Below are 18,344 nucleotides of genomic sequence, written 5' to 3' on the forward strand. Positions count from 1 at the left end.
TTGTGTAGAAGCAATATAAGTCATTTCCCAATCTTACTTAACAAGTCAAGTCTATATGAGTGTTTTTTTTTTTGTAACACAGTCTATATGAGTGTTTATATTGAGTCTTTTTAACACTGAGGTAAGTCCAATGGTGGAGACTGTACAGACTGCAAGTGCCCTTCACCGTTCTCAACCAAAAAGACCATAGCCAGACCCCAGAATATATGTGCGTCTATATGGCAATGCATCAGCCACACTCCAGGGTTATCCGCCACGAATCTGATAGCTATCCATCCACCAGGAGGTGTTCCAATTGTGTTTCTCCGTGGCGGATCAATGAGGTTGAAGCTGGATGTGTCTTTGTTCGCGTTGAAGTTACCAATACCTGTCCCAACTACATAGAACTCGTACCCGTGGAGATGCATTGGGTGATTCTCAATGGTCACGATGCTTGTGTCTTGCAGTATAACTTGTACTTTGGACTTGTACTTTAGCTTGTAGGCCTTTGTTCCGCGTGTAGGCTGCCATAGCCCTCTGCTCACGTTTCCTGTGTAGTCAAATGTGGTTGGAGGAACAGGAGGGAAGTCTGTGGTGAAAACTCCAGCGGGAGTGCCTTGGTAATAGGCTTGCAGGATGGAGTTTTGTCTGGGGAAGACGAATGAGACGTTGTTGATGCTGGCGGTGAAGCGTGTTCCGTTAGGGCCTTGACATCTTTGCGTGTTGGGGGTTGGGCAGTTGAATAGTCCCAACCCCACTGTGAAGAACAAGTCCTCGTCGACCTCGAGGGGTACTTCAACTTTTGAAGGACTCTTCATCTGAGCTGTGAAGGCTGCTGCTGTTGCTGTGTCGTTGAATCCTGGCAGCTGCGCGGGGATTGCACGTGCCTGTGATTGACTAGTAACACAGGGGGCGTCTTTGTACTCCAGGATTGATGTGGTGGTGGTGTTGTCAAAGGGAGCATTGGCGCTGTTGTAAGCGTGTGCCGCCATGTAGTAGTGTGCTGGCGGTTGGTCTGCGGTTAGAAGCACATCAGTTGTCTGACCTGGACCTAACATTATGACATTGGTGGAGAAAGGTTTGGTGTAGGAGGCATCCGCAGCAACCACTGTCAGTTTGTGATTCGCCACACCGAAGAAGAGCTCTTGGTTTAAGCCAGAGTTGATGACCCTGAGGAGGACGGTCTCTCCTGATCCCACCAGAAACCTCAAAGTTTCTACATTAAGACAAAAAAAACAATATCAGTGGTATCTGACACTGTTTTGAGGCATGAGAAGCATAAACTAAAATGCACCTTGGCTGGAGCATCTGTAGAAATCACCAGGCTGACCGTTGATGGTGAAGGCGTCTGATACGTTTGGTGCAGCTCCCGTGAACTGAGCCATGTTCAGGACATCCATGGGGTTTCTGTCCCACCATTCCCCTAAGAGTAGAGTGAACTCTCTCTTGGGGAGAACTGGAAAAGGGTAATGAGGAGAAGAGAGCGGAGGGCGGATGATGAGAGCTCCGTACACGGTGGCTCTCAGCCATCTGCTGTGGGCGTGCCACCACAAGGTACCTTCTTGTTCTTCGATGTTGAATCTGTAAGTGTAACTCCCTCCTGGTTTGATTGGGCATTGTGTTATGTATTCTGGTCCATCCGCCCATGGATTCCTCATCTGCTTTATCCCATGCCTGTGGCAGACATGTATCTTGATAAATTAAAAAAAACATTGATATGATACAAGGGAGAGTGAGTTACCAGTGGAGGCTGATGTTGTACTGAGCTTTGTTAATGGCAGTGATGACAAGAGAATCACCGTTTCTAACCTTCAAGGTTGGCCCTGGAAACTGTCCGTTCACCGTGATGGAGTTATGAACTCTGCACAGCCTCTTCACCGGCGTCTCTTGGATCTAAAAGGAAACACAAAAAAAGAAGACAAAATAACTTAAGCATATCTCAATGTGAGTAACAACCAAAAAGGAGGGAAGTAGTAAAACACACAATGAACTCATGGAAGTGAACTTCTGCATTAACAAGTGAAGCTACAAAAACCAACAACACACAGAATAACCAGACTTGCTCCATTTCGATTCTGACTTGTGAGAAGAAAGAGTAAGCAGAGTTATTACCTTTTTATATGGAGTTGAGTTGAAGGCAAGGATAGTCTAACCTGTATAGACTGATTTTGGTGTAACCACTAAACAACAAACAGTTAACTTTGATTCTTATTCCACAAGATGTAGGTAAACCCCTACCCGCCCACTTTCTTTTTCATCTTTTTCTCATCCTCGTACACCAAACCTCTTTAAGCCTCAGAACTTTACTATTTTTGAATCAAATAGCATGTACTAAATTCTAAAATATTCCTAAAGCGGTTGGAAAATTTTATCAACTCAAAACCAAATCTTTGCTGCCTCCATCATCAGTTAAAGAACAAGAAAAAAAAACACAGAGACCTTTCTTAGATGAAACATGAGACATCTGCTTCTCCAGTTTCTCCATCTGCTTCTCCAGTTCTGGAGAAACTCCCCCATAAAATTTCATGATCATAGAGCTTTAATAGCTATTAAGACACTTCTTGCAAAGTGCTGCACACGGACTGTAGTTAAAAAAAAAAAAAAATTCTTCAATAATACAAAGTGATTGTTTCCCCCTCCGTCTAAAAAATTTGAGCTTTAAGCTTCTCGCCAAAAATAGAGTTGTGAAGAACCTTCCAAACTTCTGACAGTTGACTTGTAAAAAGAAAAAAGTCAAGTCACGTGACACTTGGTCAACCCGTTTGGATGCGGCGATATAACTATCACGGTTTAAGAAAAAGACTAATTGGGCCGAAAAAGGCCGGGTCGGGTCGGGTCGGGTCAAAACCCAGGCAAAGTCTTTAGCGTGACTCCATGTCATCTCATCTTCTTCCCCAACTATTCACGAGACTTCACGCCACTTATCGTTCCCGTGAGCCCCACCGCCGCGACTTTGTCACTCCGACTTTTAATTTGAGCTTCACCTTAACAACCTCAGAATCTCCGTTTCGAAAAAATGATGGGCTCAGAGAACGACGACGAGGCCCATCTCCACGCCTCCACTGAGGAGGATATGGAGAATCTCTTCCTCCGCGATGACGCCGATAAATCCAACTCCCCACCGCCGATCACCGTAACTCCGGCCGACTCCGATCCACTCTCCGCTACGCCTCAATCGAAACCAAACGGCGGCGACAGCAGATCCTACATCGAGCCTCCCTCTTACGCCGACGTCATCTTCAGCCCTTTCGACGACACCTCCGAGATCAACGGCTCAGACGATACTCACTCCTCAGACTACTCCCTCTCCCGATCCCCCTCCTCCTCCGCCTCCTCCTCCGATTACATCAAGATCACCGTCTCCAGCCCTCAGAAAGAGCAAGAAACTTCAACCTCCATGCTCTCCGGAGGAAGCACTTACATCACCTACCTCATCACAACCCGAACCAACCTCCCCGACTACGGCGGAGGATCCGAGTTCAGCGTGCGGAGACGGTTCAGAGACGTTGTGACTTTAGCTGATCGTTTAGCCGAGTCGTACAGAGGGTTCTGCATCCCTCCGAGGCCTGACAAGAGCGTGGTGGAGAGCCAAGTGATGCAGAAGCAAGAGTTCGTTGAGCAGAGAAGAGTCGCCTTGGAGAAGTACTTGCGAAGGCTCGTCGCGCATCCTGTGATTAGGAGTAGCGATGAGGTTAAAGTGTTTCTTCGAGTGGAAGGGAAGTTACCGTTGCAGGCGAGCGCTGACGTGGCGTCTAGGATGCTGGATGGGGCTGTGAAGCTGCCTAGACAGTTGTTTGGTGAAGGAGGAGGAGGAGTTGAGACGGCGAGAGGGGGTAGAGATTTGCTGAGATTGTTCAAAGAGCTGAGACAGTCTGTTTCTAATGACTGGGGTGGGTCTAAGCCACTTGTTGTGGAGGAAGATAGAGACTTTTTGGAGAAGAAGGAGAAGATGGTTGATCTTGAGCAACAGATCATTAATGCTTCACAGCAGGTGGGAGTTTCATTGCTTCGTTAATGCATCACTTGTTTCTCATTGTTTTAGTTTGTGTAGGCTGAAACACTTGTGAAGGCACAGCAAGAGATGGGGGAGACTATGGGAGAGCTGGGATTAGCATTCATTAAGCTGACGAAATTCGAGAACGAAGAAGCTGTCTTCAATTCTCAAAGAGCTCGTGCTAATGATATGAAGAATTTAGCTACTGCGGCTGTGAAAGCAAGCAGGTTTTACAGAGAGTTGAATTCTCAGACAGTCGAGCATTTGGTAACTTGAAGAATATATTATATACTCTCTTTCAAGTTGGGCTTTAGTTTCATTAAGGAGCTGTTATTTGATGTCAGGACACACTCCACGATTACCTTGGCCTAATGTTGGCGGTCCAGGGGGCGTTTGCGGATAGGTCTAGTGCTTTACTGACAGTGCAGACGCTTTTATCTGAGCTTTCTTCACTGGAAGGGAGAGCAGAGAAGCTGGAAGCTGCGTTGTCAAAGGTATTTGGCGGTGACAAATCAAGGATTAAGAAGATAGAAGAGATAAAAGAAACAATCAGGAACACTGAGGACGCCAAGAATGTAGCCATCAGGGAGTACGAGCGGATCAAGGTGCGCTAGTCATGCCCCTATATGAAAGAAATCGTCTGCTGGTTGAAAAGTCTAATGCAAATATGTTTTGTCATGACAGGAAAATAACTGGAGCGAGGTTGAAAGGCTAGACAGAGAAAGGCGTGCTGACTTCTTGAGTATGATGAAGGGGTTTGTTGTTAACCAGGTACATTGTTATCAGATGAGTGAAGTCTTGATTAATTTGAGGAGTTTTATTTCTTAAAATGGATGCCCGCAAAGTTATGATTGATGAATGCAGAGATATGTGAAATAAAGAGATAAAATGTGTGAAAACAGAGTTGTTGGTATTTTGGATGGTGCAGGTTGGATATGCAGAGAAGATTGCCAGTGTGTGGACAAAGGCTGCGGAGGAGACTAGTCAATACGATAGAGAGAGCTCTTAACACGCCTTATTCTTCATTCATGGTTTTGAGCTTTAAGACCAATTTTTACTTTGCTTTTTCGTAGAGTTACACTTGTCGTTTCGATTGTGTATATGTTTATCTGAATTGGGTGTTTAAAAAAATCGAGCAAAGAACAAATAAAACAAATAATCTGATAAGGAAGCATAGAAGCTAAACTGTTCTGCTTTGCTGATATATGAGAAATAATCTGATAAGGAACCATAGAAGCTAAACTGTGATGCTTTGCTTATATATGTCTGAGCACATAATATGTCTTTAACGCCTAGTTGATTTTAACGAGTAAATTATTAAAAATTTCAAGACAAAGACGCAGACATTACAAAACGTTCTACTGGAATTTTCAGATGTTTCAAAATGGGGTTTTGCGAGAAAGCAACATGAAAGAACAAAAGCTCAAAACTGAAGTAAGAAGCTAGAGTTTATGACAAAAGAGAAACGAAACACAGTCTTCGATGATTCAACTTTTAAGCAGCTTGCTGGGCAGAAAGCCTCTTCCTGGCTTCCTCAATGATGGTCAGCTTAATACCTTTACCCTTTGGAAGAGACACCCATGGCTTTGTACCTTTCCCGAGGGTGAACACATTGCCCAACCTCGTAGCAAACTCGTGTCCCGTCGAGTCTTGGATGTGGATCGTCTCAAAGCTTCCCTTATGCTTCTCACGGTTCTTGATCACACCCACACGCCCTCTGTTTCTCCCTCCCGTCACCATCACAACGTTACCGACATCAAACTTGATGGAGTCAACGATCTTGTTCTCCTCAAGGTCGAGCTTGATGGTGTCGTTTGGCTTGATGAGCGGGTCAGGGTAACGGATGGTGCGACCGTCGTAAGTGTTGAGGTAAGGGATCCCCTTCTGCCCCACCTGGATAGTCCTAACTTTGCAAAGCTTGAACTGCAAGGTACAAGCAAATCAAATCACTCTTCTGATTCCAAACACTACTCAAAAGGGTTTTGATATAACCTTTGCTTCCTCGTCCCTGATGGAGTGGAGGCGGAAACGTCCCTTGGTGTCATACAGAAGACGGAAGTTCTCATTCGTCTTGGGGATTGATACAACATCTATTAAAAAATCAAAACGCAACTAACTTAGGCCAGTGACTATCAGATACATTCAAGGCATAAGCTAGACAAGAAACGTACCCATGAAACCAGCAGGGTATGTCTTGTCAGTCCTGACTTTACCATCAACTTGGATATGCCTTTGCATGAGGATGGAGATGACTTCACGGTACGTCAAAGCGTACTTCAACTTGTTCCTGATGATCAAGACGAGAGGAAGACACTCCCTCGACTTGTGAGGTCCCGAAGACGGCTTGGGAGCCTGAAAAAAAGAAACAGGATCATGAACAATTTAAGAACACAAGCAACGAATGGTTGTCTCTCAGACAAAGTTTGAGACAAAGAAAATCGTACGAAGGCACCACCAAGTTTGTCAAGATCCCAGTGCTTGGGGGCATTGAGCCTCTTCAAATGCTTCTTCAATCCCCTCGCCTGCAAAATTTTACATTCAGACATATAAAGGTCAGAACAAACAAAAGCCAAAGAGACAGTATCAATACAAAGTTAACACATTTATCCTAGGACACTAACAAAATGCTCGTGTCTATCATATTATTCAACGTACAAGAGATACATAGATCGATGGAACATAGTAAATACAAGCTAAGGGTAAAGCAATAAACTAAAACGAACCATGTTTGCAGGTGTTTCGGAGCTGACAACGACGACGACTTCTGATTCCTATGCGGCGGCAGCTCAGCTTTGATTATATATCAAAAGAAGAAGAAAACTGAAGCCCTAGGATTTGTTTGTTTACTCATATAGCTATTGGGCTTATTTAGTTAGTACAGGCCCATTTAGCAATCTAAAACTAATCAAGGCCCTGGTAACTCTTTGAAATTTGAATTGTCAGAATTACTCAAGTAAAAATAAATAAAATACGAAAAATACAGTAAGTCTTTTGTTGACTTTGTTTTTTTCTGTGTAATTGACTTTAAGATCTTGTGGAATATAAAATTCGTAAATCACTGATTTTTAGTGCAAATCTTTGAGTTTACGAAGCTCGTAACGTGAGTCGTTGCTGAGGTGGCGCTAAATCATTAGTCTTTTTAAATGTTACATAATGCAAACATAACGCTTGACAAGAGAATGGTAACACAAAGCATGAGGTAGGTCCCTTTCATATTTAAATTTAAGTTATAGTGTGGATAACACTCACCCACTTATTATTTTATCATTTCATATAATTTTAAAAGCTTAGAGGATTCATGTGTTCCTTCAAGTTGTCCATTGCAGGTTTGGGTAACGTCACCAGCACCCTAACCCCACCTTGCTTCCTCGGCAAGAAAACACAAATATCCGAAAGAAACTTGGGCACCACTGGTACTATATTCACCGTTCCTCCATACCCGAAATCAACTTCGTCTAGCAATCCAAGCTGCCTCCAATCAGTAAGCAGCATAAACGCACCGCTCCCTCCTTGACACGGTACCTTCAACTTCAGACTCTTCTCCGTCTCTTTTAGCTGCTCGGACACGTACCTCTTCTTCAACGCCTCCCTCTTAGCCTCTTTGATGAGTTTCACCACAGGAGACAACGGTGAGCTGCTCAACTCGCCAGCCTTCATTGCCACGCTGGCTTTGACGAATGCGTTTCCGTAGTAGCCTTCACGTAGCGGTGGATCCACGGTGCGGCGTATGCCCACTGCCATCCCGAAAAGGGTAGTTCCGTCTGGACTCAGCTTTAGGGCCTTGCACCTTGCTCTCCATACGTGGGCCGCAAGAATCTCTAGAGTTGTGACTTCCTCCGTGACCTTTTCCTTGAGGTGAGTGATGTCTTGGGATGTGAAGTTTAGGATCTTACAGACCATGTCGTTGGTTGGTGTGTAGGGAGAAGTTGCCGCAGATGAACAAGCCTCCCCGAAATCAACCAGCTTGGGAGCTTGTTCTTCCTCCATTTGACCTACTTATACATTATGTACAAATGTTATGAATCTAATATCTCGAGTGTATAAAAAGAAAAATTCAAAGTAACTGACTCTGAATGGGAGGTTTGTGAACTTTAGAAGAATATATTTTTGGAAAATAGAGGAAGACAATATTTAAGGGGCAACTCTCTAAAATATCATATCAAAAAAATATCAAAAAATACTAGTGGTAAAAATTTATAAAATAGCACTTATTTGACCCAAAAAAACACACATCTAAATTACTCTAACTCCTAAACTAGAATCTCACCCTCATCCCTGACTACTAAATCATAATTAAACACTAATCACTAAACTGAAAGTCAAATATAAAAAAAAAAAAAATGTTTTTCATTTTTAATTGGTGCTATTTTATAGTTTTTTCCTCTTGTATGCTAATTTTTTTGGTATAATAAAGTATTTATCTATTTTTTGTTTATATAAATCTAAGATAGTTGGATCAAATTAGTTAAACTTTATATTTTATACCGTTAATGTTGAAGTTGTTAGAGGTGAGGCAGTGTCGTTCCCAAACAGGGATGATGCTAGGCTGTGTCTTTCCTGCTGCGAACTCAGTGAAGGCTTTGAAGAACTGAGACGCCCCAAAACCATCACATAGAGAATGAGAGAGAGCCGTTGCAAGAGTGATCCCTCCACATGCAAACACAGTGACCTGGAGAGCCAGAACGTTATAGCCTCCAGAAGCCACAGCTTCATAACTAGGTACTAGTTGGCTCAAGTCTGCGTCCATGTCCTCCAAGTAGTTAAGGGAAGAAAGAGTGCACTCTGCGGCCGCCTTTACAAAAGGGACTCCTTCTCCCGGAGCACACTTCAGCTCAAGCCTATGGTCATCGGATCTACGGTGAAGCTTCCCGGCGAGAGGGTAGTAATAGACAAGAGCTTGAGAGAGAGCTTCTTGAAGAAGGGAAGCAGGGTCTTGAACTTCTTTGGAAGACGGGGCGTAGACGTAGATGGTTTTGGCGAGGGTTTCGATGTAAGGATCGTTGTCGAGTGTTGAGAGGGAAAGAGAGACTTCAGGTGTTGGCTTTGAAGGTTTCACTATGACCACTTGTGATTTCTTCACCACCAAGGGACTGGTTGAACTCATGCCTTGGCTTCCCATATCTATATTTCTATGTCACCAGACGTATTTGTGTGTGATTATATATAGAGAACTTGTGGGAAAGTATGTTGTTGACGTTTTATATTAGAAATAGAGGGAGCGAGTTGGTAAGATTATGACTTTGAAGATTGGAAAAGGTTACAACATGAAATGAAAACTGCAAAGTCAAGTCTTATCTTTATATCATATAAAATTGTGTGGTTTATCCAAATCCCTTTCAATACTTTAACTCGCATTAAAAAATGTATCGGAACCAAAGAGTTAATTAATCTTGAATTATTGGAGCTATATAGTATAAAAAGTAGGAGCGTAGAAGTCAGATGCATTGATGAAGGCGTTGAAGAGATAGTGTTGTAAGTGTCGCAATAAGATTCGCGAGGCACAAAGACTTATCAAGACGCGTATTTGTTTGTGGTGGTAGCCGAGACCTCACGTATTCATCACTCCTCATCATTCTCTCTATGTGTATATTTCCTAGTGTTTTTTTTTTACTTTAGAATATCTTATAGACATGGTCTCTACTATAGAGAACAACGACATTGGGTTTTTGGATTCGCAAATCCAAGATGAAGTTAGTAAAATGCTATGTCGAAGCTGTCATGGAGAGCCACGTACGTCGCACATGTGCATATGGACTTTGGAGAGTGACCAGTAAGTGGTTCGGACACGGAGATTCAATGATGTAAAGTAGGGTAATCATATCCGCTTTACAGAATTTCACTCTTTCTTTATTTTATGTGATACAGCTCTTCTTCATGATCCATATGATCATAAGCAATCAAATCTTGGAGTAAGCTTTTGAGTTAATACTTATTTGTAAATTCCCGCGTAAACCTTAATCAGTGTAAAGCATGCATAACCACATGTAACATGTATGTGTCAAGGAATCCCAAAATAAAAACGAAACTAACTATCCACGACATACATGAGCATTACCGGTTATGGGAACATCCGAATGAAACATTTGATTGATTCTCCTTTTTCCACAAAATTTTAAAGAACTACTGTATTATACACAAAATCTAATTATGCTCCTAAATTATTTTTAAAAAAATCTTAAAATTAATCTAGAAGATGTTTATAATTTCATAAAATACTAGGTTAATAGCTGCACCTTGTGTGGAATGAACATTATATCTATAAATTATTTTATGCATTATATGTTTTTTTTTACATATGAAATAATAAATATATATATATTTAATAATTAAAATGTCAGTATCTATTACATATATAATTAAATGGGTGCGAACATATAAATAAATTTTATTAGTCCAAAAAATATTTTTTTTTCTATTTGATAGGAGACATAATTAAATTTAAATAATATTAACATATATAATATATTTTTAATATTAATGTTTATTAAATGTGATTTCTACTCATATGGTTTTTTTGATCAGTTGTATTTTTTATAGCAAAAACTTTAAAATTACTATTAACGAAATTTTTATTGTGGGATTAATGGTTTTAGTAAAAAAAATTAAAATTAAGTTGTCAATGTTTTTATCAAAAAAAATTGTTCAAAGTAAATTTCAAAATTAAATATTTAAGTATTTTATATGGTATATACTTTATTTTAAAACTATATATATATATATATGATTTTGTAATCATTTGTATCTTGTCATAACAAAAAAATTAAACCATAAATTACAAAATTTGAATGTGAGACTTTTATCAGTTTTAGTAATTTGTAGTTGTTTTAAAAAATTCAAAATATAACATATATAGAAAAAATCTAATTTTTTATTATATGGTTATCGTGGTTGATTAATTTATTTTAATAGTTTAAAATTAAACAAATATGATAGAAGATACAATATTTTTTGTCAAATCTTTATTATTTAAAATCATTAATTGTCATATATATTTTAGGCACATTAGATAATTTCATAATTTTTATTTAAAGAAATAATAACGAACATTGATGATAAATTCATGGTTATTTATTATATATTTAGATGGACCAATATATTTTTTTAAAGATTCTAAAAATTATTATAGTGATAACACGTGAATAAAAAAATTGTTACAATGATTTTTATTTAATACGTAAATGGTATAAAAGGGATGTCGCAGACGTCTTTAAATTTAATTGCATAACTTTAAACGGTACTTAAAAAAGAACTCCTTAAAAATTGTGTTTACGTTTCGTGATTTGACAGATCTAGCTATTAATTGGGAGGCTTTTATCCTTAATTACACAAGTAGCATTTAAATAGGATTAGAAGTTAAAAAAAAAACAGATCCATGAGAAGAGTCAACTATCAAAGGCGCATGATAGCGGATTAGGTGGACGAGCCCACAAGTAACACATGCTCCTCTGTGTCTATCCTCACTTCCACGCATAAACACCACTTTTAAAAAAAAAATCTGCCTTAGATTTTCTCTCTCTTTATTTCCAATAAAAATAAAAGAAAAAAGCAAAAAATATATAAATTAAAAAAAAAAAAAATCAAAGACAGAGAGGAGCAGCAGAGCTGAATGCGCTCTACTCATAGCAAAAGATCCATACCTCATAGATCGTATCGTCTTCCTTACAGGTAAATCTCCTTCTCCATTGGTATCAGATTCGCTTCCTAAAGTCTCAAACCTTTCTCCAGTTTTAGGAAATGGAGAACAAACCGAGTGTCTTAACCGACAGATACGAGGTAGGTAGACTACTAGGTCAGGGCACGTTCGCCAAAGTCTACTACGGTCGAAGCGTCCACACCAACGAGAGCGTGGCCATCAAAATGATCGACAAAGAGAAAGTCCTCCGCGTGGGGCTCAGCGACCAGATCAAGCGCGAGATCTCCGTCATGCGTATCGCCAAGCACCCCAACGTGGTCTCCCTCCACGAGGTCATGGCCACCAAGTCCCGCATCTACTTCGTGATCGAGTACTGCAAGGGCGGCGAGCTTTTCAACAAAGTCAAAAAGGGAAAACTCAGGGAAGACGTCGCCTGGAAGTACTTCCACCAGCTCATCAACGCGGTGGATTTTTGCCATAGTCGCGGTGTTTACCACCGCGACATCAAGCCGGAGAATCTCCTGCTTGATGACAATGAGAATCTCAAGGTTTCGGATTTCGGTCTGAGCGCGCTTGCGGATTGCAAGCGCGCAGACGGACTTTTGCATACCACTTGCGGGACCCCTGCTTACGTGGCGCCTGAGGTGATTAACAGGAAAGGGTACGATGGGACGAAGGCGGATATTTGGTCTTGTGGGGTTGTTTTGTTCGTGCTGTTGGCTGGGTACCTCCCCTTTCACGACTCTAATCTCATGGAGATGTATAGGAAGATAGGTAAAGCGGATTTCAAGTGTCCGAACTGGTTCGCCCCCGAGGCGAAGAGGCTGCTGTGCAAGATGCTGGATCCTAACCACGAGAGTAGGATCAGCATCGCGAGGATCAGGGAGAGTTCTTGGTTTAGGAAAGGGCTGCATTTGAAGCAGAAGAAGATGGATAAACAACTCCGGGAAACAACTGTTATTCCCACAGTGGAAGTTGGAGAGAGTTCAGGCTCGAGCAGCGAGAACGGAGATAGCCTCCACGAGGAGGCGCCGGCTCAGCTCGCGTACCTGAACGCTTTCGATATCATCAGCTTGTCTGCGGGGTTTGATCTGGGAGGGCTTTTCGGGGATGCGAATGACAAGAGGGAGTCTAGATTCGCGTCGAGGAAGCCTGCTGCGGAGATCATTTCTAAGCTGGAGGAGGTGGCCAGAGGTTTGAATCTGAAGATAAGGAAGCAGGACGCAGGGCTGTTCAAGCTCGAAGGGTCAAAGGAAGGAAGAAAGGGAGCTTTGTCGATGGACGCGGAGATATTCCAGGTGACGCAGACGTTTCACCTGGTTGAAGTGAAGAAATGTGATGGCGACACGGTGGAGTATCAGAGGCTGGTGGAGGAGGATCTTAGGCCTGCGCTGGGAGATGTAGTCTGGGTTTGGCAAGGCGATAAGGAGAAGGAAGAGCAGCTGAAGCTTGGTTTGCAAGATGAACAGGGAGTAGAACAGCATAGTGAACCATTGTAGCAGGAAAACATGAAGAAAAGAAGAGACTCTATAAACATAAGGTGACAAACAAAGCAAGAGGTAAAAAAGGGGAACAGTTATAACTTGATTCTTTACAATAGCCTGCAAAAATTTGCAGATAGTTCGTTTGTTGTAACAAACTACCTTGTGTTTACTTGAGCATCTTTTACAATTTTCTTAAGGTTTTGTCCGCACAACAGCAAGAATCAGAGGATGTGTTTGTGTGTGGGCTGTGTAAGCAAATCCTTGTTAAGTGTACAAAACAAGCAAATTTTATATAGACGTTAGCAGAGCCGGATGAAACATTGCCCTCTAGTCCCCAAACAATTTAGTAAAAATTTAAATAATTTTTTTTTTTACAAATTTGGAAATCTATGTCTATATAACTTTTTCAAAAAAAAAAAAATTGGGGACTAGAGGGCAATGATTCATCCGTTTTTTTCCCAGCAGGCCCTGGTCGTTAATTACAGCAACGGCTATTGTTTTCAGATCTCCATGACAGGTTTTGAGAAGCTTGCTGACAAGAATCTAAGAGACATTTCACTTTCGTTTTGTAGGACTTTTGTAAAAAAGTCGTATGAAAACACTGTGGATTAAACGCAAAATAAATAAACAATGTGCAATGACATCGTTTTAAACATGTGTGCTTCTTTTGTTACGCGTTGACAAAAGGTAGGTATCAAAACGGCATATACAGTAATAGCAAGCGCGTTAGGTTTGACAAGTCCACAGGGAAACAACATATGCACTCTGTCTATGTAAGATTTTAATTTGATTTTGGAATGTTTCATGCTTTCTTTTTCAAGCACTATCTATAAATAAACAAAGACACAGATGAGTAGAGGTCAAAGCAGAGATCTGCACGTCCTCCTTTTGTGTCTTCTTCTTCTTCCTCCTCTCTATTGCTTCTCTTTTTCTTGTTTTAAAAAATCAAAATCTGTAGACTAAGGATGGAGAACAAACCAAGCATACTAACCGATAGATACGAGGTTGGGAGATTACTAGGCCAAGGCAACTTCGCCAAGGTCTTCTACGGAAGAAGCGTCCACACAAACGAGAGTGTAGCTATCAAGATGATCGACAAGGACAAACTCAAGAAGGTCGGACACAGCGAGCAGATCAAGAGAGAGATCTCCGTGATGAGCCTCGCCAAACACCCAAACGTCGTGAATCTACACGAGGTCATGGCGACCAAAACAAAGATCTACCTCGTCCTAGAGTACTGCAAAGGCGGAGAGCTTTTCAAGAAAATGGTCAAAGGCAAACTCGCCGAGAACGTCGCTTGGAAGTACTTTCACCAGCTCATCGACGCGGTTGACTTTTGCCACAGCCGCGGAGTGTACCACCGCGACATCAAGCCGGAGAATCTCTTGCTTGACGAGCACGATAACCTCAAAGTTTCTGATTTCGGTCTAAGCGCGCTTGCAGAGAGCAAGCGCGCTGACGGTTTGCTTCACACGGCGTGCGGCTCGCACGCCTACGCTTGTCCTGAGATTGTTAACCGTAAAGGGTACGATGGGACTAAAGCGGACGTATGGTCTTGTGGGGTTGTTTTGTTTGTGCTTTTGACTGGTTATCTCCCTTTCTACGCTTCGAATCTGATGGATATGTATAGGAAGATAGGTAAAGCGCAGTTCAAGTGTCCTCGTGAGTTCCCTCCTGAAGCGAAGAGGCTGTTGTCTAAGATGCTGGATCCTAACCCTGAGAGTAGGATCACCATCTCAAAGATCAAGGAGAGTTCATGGTTCAAGAAAGGTTTACCAATGAAGCAGAAAAGGATTGAGAAGGAAGCTGTAGGAGGCTCAGGTTCAGGTTCAGGTCCAAGCGAGCCGCCGCCGCAGCTTTCAAGCATGAATGCTTTTGATATCATTGCATTGTCTTCGGGGCTTGCACTGGGAGGACTATTTGGAGAAGTGTACAGCAAGAAAGAGTCTAAGTTCACATCTAGAAAGCCTGCTTCGGAGATCATTTGTAAGCTGGAGGAGGTGGCTAAAGGGCTGAAGATGAAGATAAGGAAGCAAGAGGCGGGGCTGTTCAAGATGGAAGGAGGGAAGGAAGGAAGGAAAGGGAGGTTGTTGATAGATGCGGAGATATTTGAAGTGACGGAGACGTTTCACTTGGTTGAAGTGAAGAAATGTAGTGGGGATACAATGGAGTATCAGAGGATGGTGGAGGAGGATCTTAGGCCTGCTCTGGCTGATATTGTTTGGGTTTGGCAAGGGGAGAACGAGCATGTGTTGCGTGGTTTGAAGGAGGGACAAGAACCATTGTAGAGATCAACAAAAAGTGAAGTGAAGAACTAATTAAGAGCCTTTTTTAAAAAAAAACCTGTTTTTTAACATAGCTTGCATTCATTGTAGAGATAGCTGCTTGTTGTAAGCTTTTTACATTTTGTGTTTTTTTTTTTGCTTACGTTTGTGAGTTTTTTATTGAGGTTTGGTTGATACAATAACAATAGTAGAGGAGCAGAGAATGAGGTGGTAAAGTGTATAAGCTTACACATTGTTATGTGTTCATAAACTTTTTTTTCTTTTCAACGAATGTTAAATTTTATTCATAAAAAAAAATATTTTTACATAAAAGTGTAGACATTTCCAGATGAAACTACTCCTTATACTACTTCACTTCTTCTTTGCGTACTTTAGAGACAAAAGGAAATGATTTACACTCTTCTGTTTCAGTTGTGACTTTGCGAAGTACATTAACTAACTTAGCGAAGGATCGGTTTGGAACATTTTTGAATCAGACCGGTAATGATTCAAAAGGAACAACCACCAGATGAACGCTTCTCTTATGTTTGAGGGGTAGTTCCGTCTTTTTGTATATAAGTTTTGACGCGTTCGTTCCTTCGTATATTTTATTTTATTTAACTGAAAAAGAGAGAAAAAATCGTGAGGATATGATCGTACGGACGAACAAGTCGGAGAAGAGAAGGGAGTCGTGGCCGTTGGATCTGGTTTTGTGGGCATCCACGAACTCTTCTTCCCCCTAATCAATAAAATTTCATTCCTTTAAAACAAAAAAAAAACGATTTCTCAGTTCTGATTTTCGATCTCACGTCGAAAGTTTCGTCCTTTGGTTCGTTCTGATCGCGAGATCCAAAAAAATCATGAGGAAGAAGCTCGACACCCGTTTCCCTGCTGTAAGTTTTCCTTTTTCCGATTGGTTGATTAAATTGGAAATTTTTGTAATTTAATTCACCATGATATTGAAAATCAACGCTCGGCTATATAAAAATCAGTACTTTGATGATTGGGTTTTTATAAAAATTGGTACTTTTGATTGCGTATTGTATCTAATTCAAATGATTTTGATAAAAAAAGTTATGATTTTTTTTTATATTGTGAAGGATGGATACTTGTTTGTAAAATGATATTGGATTGTGTCTAATGGTGATTATAATTTTTGCAGGCGCGTATAAAAAAAATAATGCAAGCTGACGAGGATGTTGGCAAGATTGCTTTGGCTGTGCCTGTCCTTGTTTGTGAGTCTCACATTACCTTTTTTTTTTTTTTTAACTTTGCAAATTTTGATGGACTTTGTTTTTAATTTTGTTGCTAAGTTTTCTACATTTAAATCACAGCAAAAGCTTTGGAATTGTTCTTACAAGACCTTTGTGATCGTACTTACGAAATCACCCTTCAGAGAGGAGCCAAGACTGTGAGCTCTTTGCACCTGTAAGTCCTTTGCTTCTTCACACATCTTTGTTTGTATCTTATCTATCAATCAATATTTTGTGTTATTATCAAGTAATTAACCCATTATTACAATAAGCTGGGGACTACTTCGCATATAGCTTCTATTTTAACTAATATTATTTTGCTTGTTATCATTGCTTTTGTCATTATACTTGCATCCAAATTAATTGATTTGTCTGTTTTCTACAGAAAAAATTGTGTGGAAACGTACAACGTGTTTGACTTTCTGAGGGAAGTTGTCAGCAAGGTTCCTGACTATGGCCATGGGCATGGTCACGGTCACGGTAATGGCCAGTCTGATGCAACCATGGACGATCGCACTATCTCTAAGAGAAGGTTGGATCCTTTGTTAATTAATATCTCTTAGCTTAGCTTCGTACTGTATGTGTTTATTTTTCTGGGACTTTGATATGCTGTTTTTGATTGGCCACAGGAAACCTACGGGAGATGAAGCTAATGACAGCGATGAGGAGATAAAGAAAACCAAAGTGGTGAGCATTACTCGCTATTTTGTCTCTAAGTGTCTAGTTGTGATGTTTTCCTCACTGCAGCAGGAGACGGGGCAAGTGGGACCAAGTGGAAGGGGTAGAGGAAGAGGGCGTGGAAGGGGACGTGGACGAAGTGCTAAAACAGCTGAAAAGGAGCTTCTTCAACGCGAGATGGAAACAGAACCAACCATATTGTCAGCACCACCACAGCTTACTCAAGACGGTATCACGATGCTGCCTTCACCAACACAACAACAAGACACTGAGAAGAAGGATGTAGATGACATGTCTAAGCAAGAGCTGCAAAGTCCAAAAGCAGGTAACTACGACACAAACTCAGGGTTAGGTCGAGATTTCGATCTGAACACACAAACCCTCGAAGTAGAGACAAAGCCACCAGTGGTGGTGGTCACAACAGCCTCAAGAGAGACAACAAAACCAGAGGAGTATCCGGGTTGGTCCATATCGGATATAGGGAATATGGATCCAATGCAGCTTGCTAGTATGGGTAAGAGGTTAGACGAAGAGGAAGAAGAAGATTATGACGAGGTGGAAGCTTGATGCTGAGACCCACTTGTTAGTAGGGGGATTAAATAGAGAGTAGCAGTGTTATGTAGAAGATGTGTATCATATGGCTCTTGTTGCTCTTCTCTTTCTGTATGGAGAAAAACATTGTAGGCCCTTTTTTAATTATTATTTCGGAAGTTTGAAACCTGATTGCTTTTCATCTGCCTAGACCGATTCAGAAAATCTTGCATCATTTATCTCAAGACCTAACCAAGAGTATGTTTTCTCTTATTATATTCAGACTAAGACATAGAGACCGTCCAGCTTCGATGATCTTCTTACATTCCCTATAATATAAGGTTATTTAAAGTTGTCAAGAATTTGCAGAAACTAGAAAGCAAGTTGATTTGGTGTAAAGTGGCGCAGAAAGAACATAATAAACAGAAAAGATCCAACCACTCTTGGCTTTACATTCTACGAGAAATCGTCCCAACACGTGACCGTAGCAACAATTGTTTCATTTATATTCGTTAATGTTGTCCTAAA

At 41.0% G+C, this 18,344-nt stretch overlaps 7 protein-coding genes across 12 annotated transcripts; 4 read left to right on the forward strand and 3 right to left on the reverse strand.

Moving 5' to 3' along the window:
- Nucleotides 1-3: 3 nt before the first annotated feature.
- On the reverse strand, nt 4-2,462 carry LOC103847086 (laccase-13). Of its 5 annotated transcripts, XM_033281453.1 has the most exons (5): nt 2,092-2,462; nt 1,964-2,004; nt 1,721-1,872; nt 1,274-1,653; nt 4-1,195 (listed from the first exon to the last, which is right to left on the reverse strand). In XM_033281453.1, the coding sequence occupies exons 4-5, from the start codon at nt 1,635-1,637 to the stop codon at nt 111-113; spliced, it is 1,449 nt and encodes a 482-aa protein (XP_033137344.1). In that variant the 5' UTR covers nt 1,638-1,653; nt 1,721-1,872; nt 1,964-2,004; nt 2,092-2,462; the 3' UTR covers nt 4-110. The 5 variants fall into 5 exon arrangements, with proteins under 5 accessions (XP_033137344.1, XP_033137346.1, XP_018511159.1 ...); XM_033281455.1 differs by lacking the exon at nt 1,964-2,004 and having other exon boundaries at nt 1,779-1,872; XM_018655643.2 differs by lacking the exon at nt 1,964-2,004.
- A 291-nt stretch (nt 2,463-2,753) lies between these two features.
- LOC103847085 (sorting nexin 2B) lies at nt 2,754-5,168 on the forward strand. The gene is made up of 5 exons (XM_009124121.3): nt 2,754-3,970; nt 4,031-4,240; nt 4,318-4,578; nt 4,658-4,744; nt 4,902-5,168. The coding sequence occupies exons 1-5, from the start codon at nt 2,996-2,998 to the stop codon at nt 4,980-4,982; spliced, it is 1,614 nt and encodes a 537-aa protein (XP_009122369.1). The 5' UTR covers nt 2,754-2,995; the 3' UTR covers nt 4,983-5,168.
- A 101-nt stretch (nt 5,169-5,269) lies between these two features.
- Nucleotides 5,270-6,838, reverse strand: LOC103847090 (40S ribosomal protein S4-1). Its single transcript, XM_009124129.3, has 5 exons — nt 6,697-6,838; nt 6,418-6,495; nt 6,145-6,325; nt 5,966-6,063; nt 5,270-5,896 (listed from the first exon to the last, which is right to left on the reverse strand). Exons 1-5 carry the CDS (start codon nt 6,697-6,699, stop codon nt 5,468-5,470), a joined length of 789 nt encoding a protein of 262 aa, XP_009122377.1. The 5' UTR covers nt 6,700-6,838; the 3' UTR covers nt 5,270-5,467.
- A 265-nt stretch (nt 6,839-7,103) lies between these two features.
- LOC103847091 (spermidine sinapoyl-CoA acyltransferase) lies at nt 7,104-9,316 on the reverse strand. Its single transcript, XM_009124130.3, has 2 exons — nt 8,459-9,316; nt 7,104-7,965 (listed from the first exon to the last, which is right to left on the reverse strand). The coding sequence occupies exons 1-2, from the start codon at nt 9,090-9,092 to the stop codon at nt 7,253-7,255; spliced, it is 1,347 nt and encodes a 448-aa protein (XP_009122378.1). The 5' UTR covers nt 9,093-9,316; the 3' UTR covers nt 7,104-7,252.
- Nucleotides 9,317-10,895: 1,579 nt separating this feature from the next.
- Nucleotides 10,896-13,387, forward strand: LOC103847092 (CBL-interacting serine/threonine-protein kinase 2). 2 transcript variants are annotated; one of them, XM_009124133.3, is made up of 2 exons: nt 10,896-11,638; nt 11,705-13,387. In XM_009124133.3, the coding sequence occupies exon 2, from the start codon at nt 11,708-11,710 to the stop codon at nt 13,103-13,105; it is 1,398 nt and encodes a 465-aa protein (XP_009122381.1). In that variant the 5' UTR covers nt 10,896-11,638; nt 11,705-11,707; the 3' UTR covers nt 13,106-13,387. The 2 variants fall into 2 exon arrangements, with proteins under 2 accessions (XP_009122381.1, XP_009122380.1); XM_009124132.3 differs by having other exon boundaries at nt 10,900-11,638; nt 11,699-13,387.
- A 256-nt stretch (nt 13,388-13,643) lies between these two features.
- LOC103847093 (CBL-interacting serine/threonine-protein kinase 2) lies at nt 13,644-16,782 on the forward strand. Its single transcript, XM_033282071.1, has 3 exons — nt 13,644-16,247; nt 16,517-16,589; nt 16,689-16,782. The coding sequence occupies exon 1, from the start codon at nt 14,056-14,058 to the stop codon at nt 15,376-15,378; it is 1,323 nt and encodes a 440-aa protein (XP_033137962.1). The 5' UTR covers nt 13,644-14,055; the 3' UTR covers nt 15,379-16,247; nt 16,517-16,589; nt 16,689-16,782.
- Nucleotides 16,003-18,008, forward strand: LOC103847094 (dr1-associated corepressor homolog). The gene is made up of 6 exons (XM_009124135.3): nt 16,003-16,247; nt 16,517-16,589; nt 16,689-16,782; nt 16,993-17,139; nt 17,237-17,294; nt 17,355-18,008. Exons 1-6 carry the CDS (start codon nt 16,215-16,217, stop codon nt 17,850-17,852), a joined length of 903 nt encoding a protein of 300 aa, XP_009122383.1. The 5' UTR covers nt 16,003-16,214; the 3' UTR covers nt 17,853-18,008.
- Nucleotides 18,009-18,344: the final 336 nt, after the last annotated feature.

Source organism: Brassica rapa, chromosome A10, assembly GCF_000309985.2.
Source record: "Brassica rapa cultivar Chiifu-401-42 chromosome A10, CAAS_Brap_v3.01, whole genome shotgun sequence".
NCBI classification, from domain to species: domain Eukaryota; kingdom Viridiplantae; phylum Streptophyta; class Magnoliopsida; order Brassicales; family Brassicaceae; genus Brassica; species Brassica rapa.

Coding starts and splice junctions, on each gene's coding strand:
- LOC103847086 (XM_009124122.3), bottom strand. CDS start 2,047: ATGGAGCAAGTCTGGTTATTCTGTGTGTTGTTGGTTTTTGTAGCTTCA. Junction 1,873..1,963: donor TTCACTTCCATGAGTTCATT/GTGTGTTTTACT, acceptor GTTTCCTTTTAG/ATCCAAGAGACGCCGGTGAA. Junction 1,196..1,273: donor CTACAGATGCTCCAGCCAAG/GTGCATTTTAGT, acceptor GTCTTAATGTAG/AAACTTTGAGGTTTCTGGTG.
- LOC103847085 (XM_009124121.3), top strand. CDS start 2,996: ATGATGGGCTCAGAGAACGACGACGAGGCCCATCTCCACGCCTCCACT. Junction 3,971..4,030: donor TCATTAATGCTTCACAGCAG/GTGGGAGTTTCA, acceptor TAGTTTGTGTAG/GCTGAAACACTTGTGAAGGC. Junction 4,745..4,901: donor AGGGGTTTGTTGTTAACCAG/GTACATTGTTAT, acceptor TGGATGGTGCAG/GTTGGATATGCAGAGAAGAT.
- LOC103847090 (XM_009124129.3), bottom strand. Junction 6,064..6,144: donor ATACCCTGCTGGTTTCATGG/GTACGTTTCTTG, acceptor ATTTTTTAATAG/ATGTTGTATCAATCCCCAAG. Junction 5,897..5,965: donor TCAGGGACGAGGAAGCAAAG/GTTATATCAAAA, acceptor TGTACCTTGCAG/TTCAAGCTTTGCAAAGTTAG.
- LOC103847091 (XM_009124130.3), bottom strand. CDS start 9,092: ATGGGAAGCCAAGGCATGAGTTCAACCAGTCCCTTGGTGGTGAAGAAA. Junction 7,966..8,458: donor TAACAACTTCAACATTAACG/GTATAAAATATA, acceptor ATGTATAAGTAG/GTCAAATGGAGGAAGAACAA.
- LOC103847092 (XM_009124133.3), top strand. CDS start 11,708: ATGGAGAACAAACCGAGTGTCTTAACCGACAGATACGAGGTAGGTAGA.
- LOC103847093 (XM_033282071.1), top strand. CDS start 14,056: ATGGAGAACAAACCAAGCATACTAACCGATAGATACGAGGTTGGGAGA.
- LOC103847094 (XM_009124135.3), top strand. CDS start 16,215: ATGAGGAAGAAGCTCGACACCCGTTTCCCTGCT. Junction 16,248..16,516: donor TCGACACCCGTTTCCCTGCT/GTAAGTTTTCCT, acceptor TAATTTTTGCAG/GCGCGTATAAAAAAAATAAT. Junction 17,295..17,354: donor AGATAAAGAAAACCAAAGTG/GTGAGCATTACT, acceptor TCCTCACTGCAG/CAGGAGACGGGGCAAGTGGG.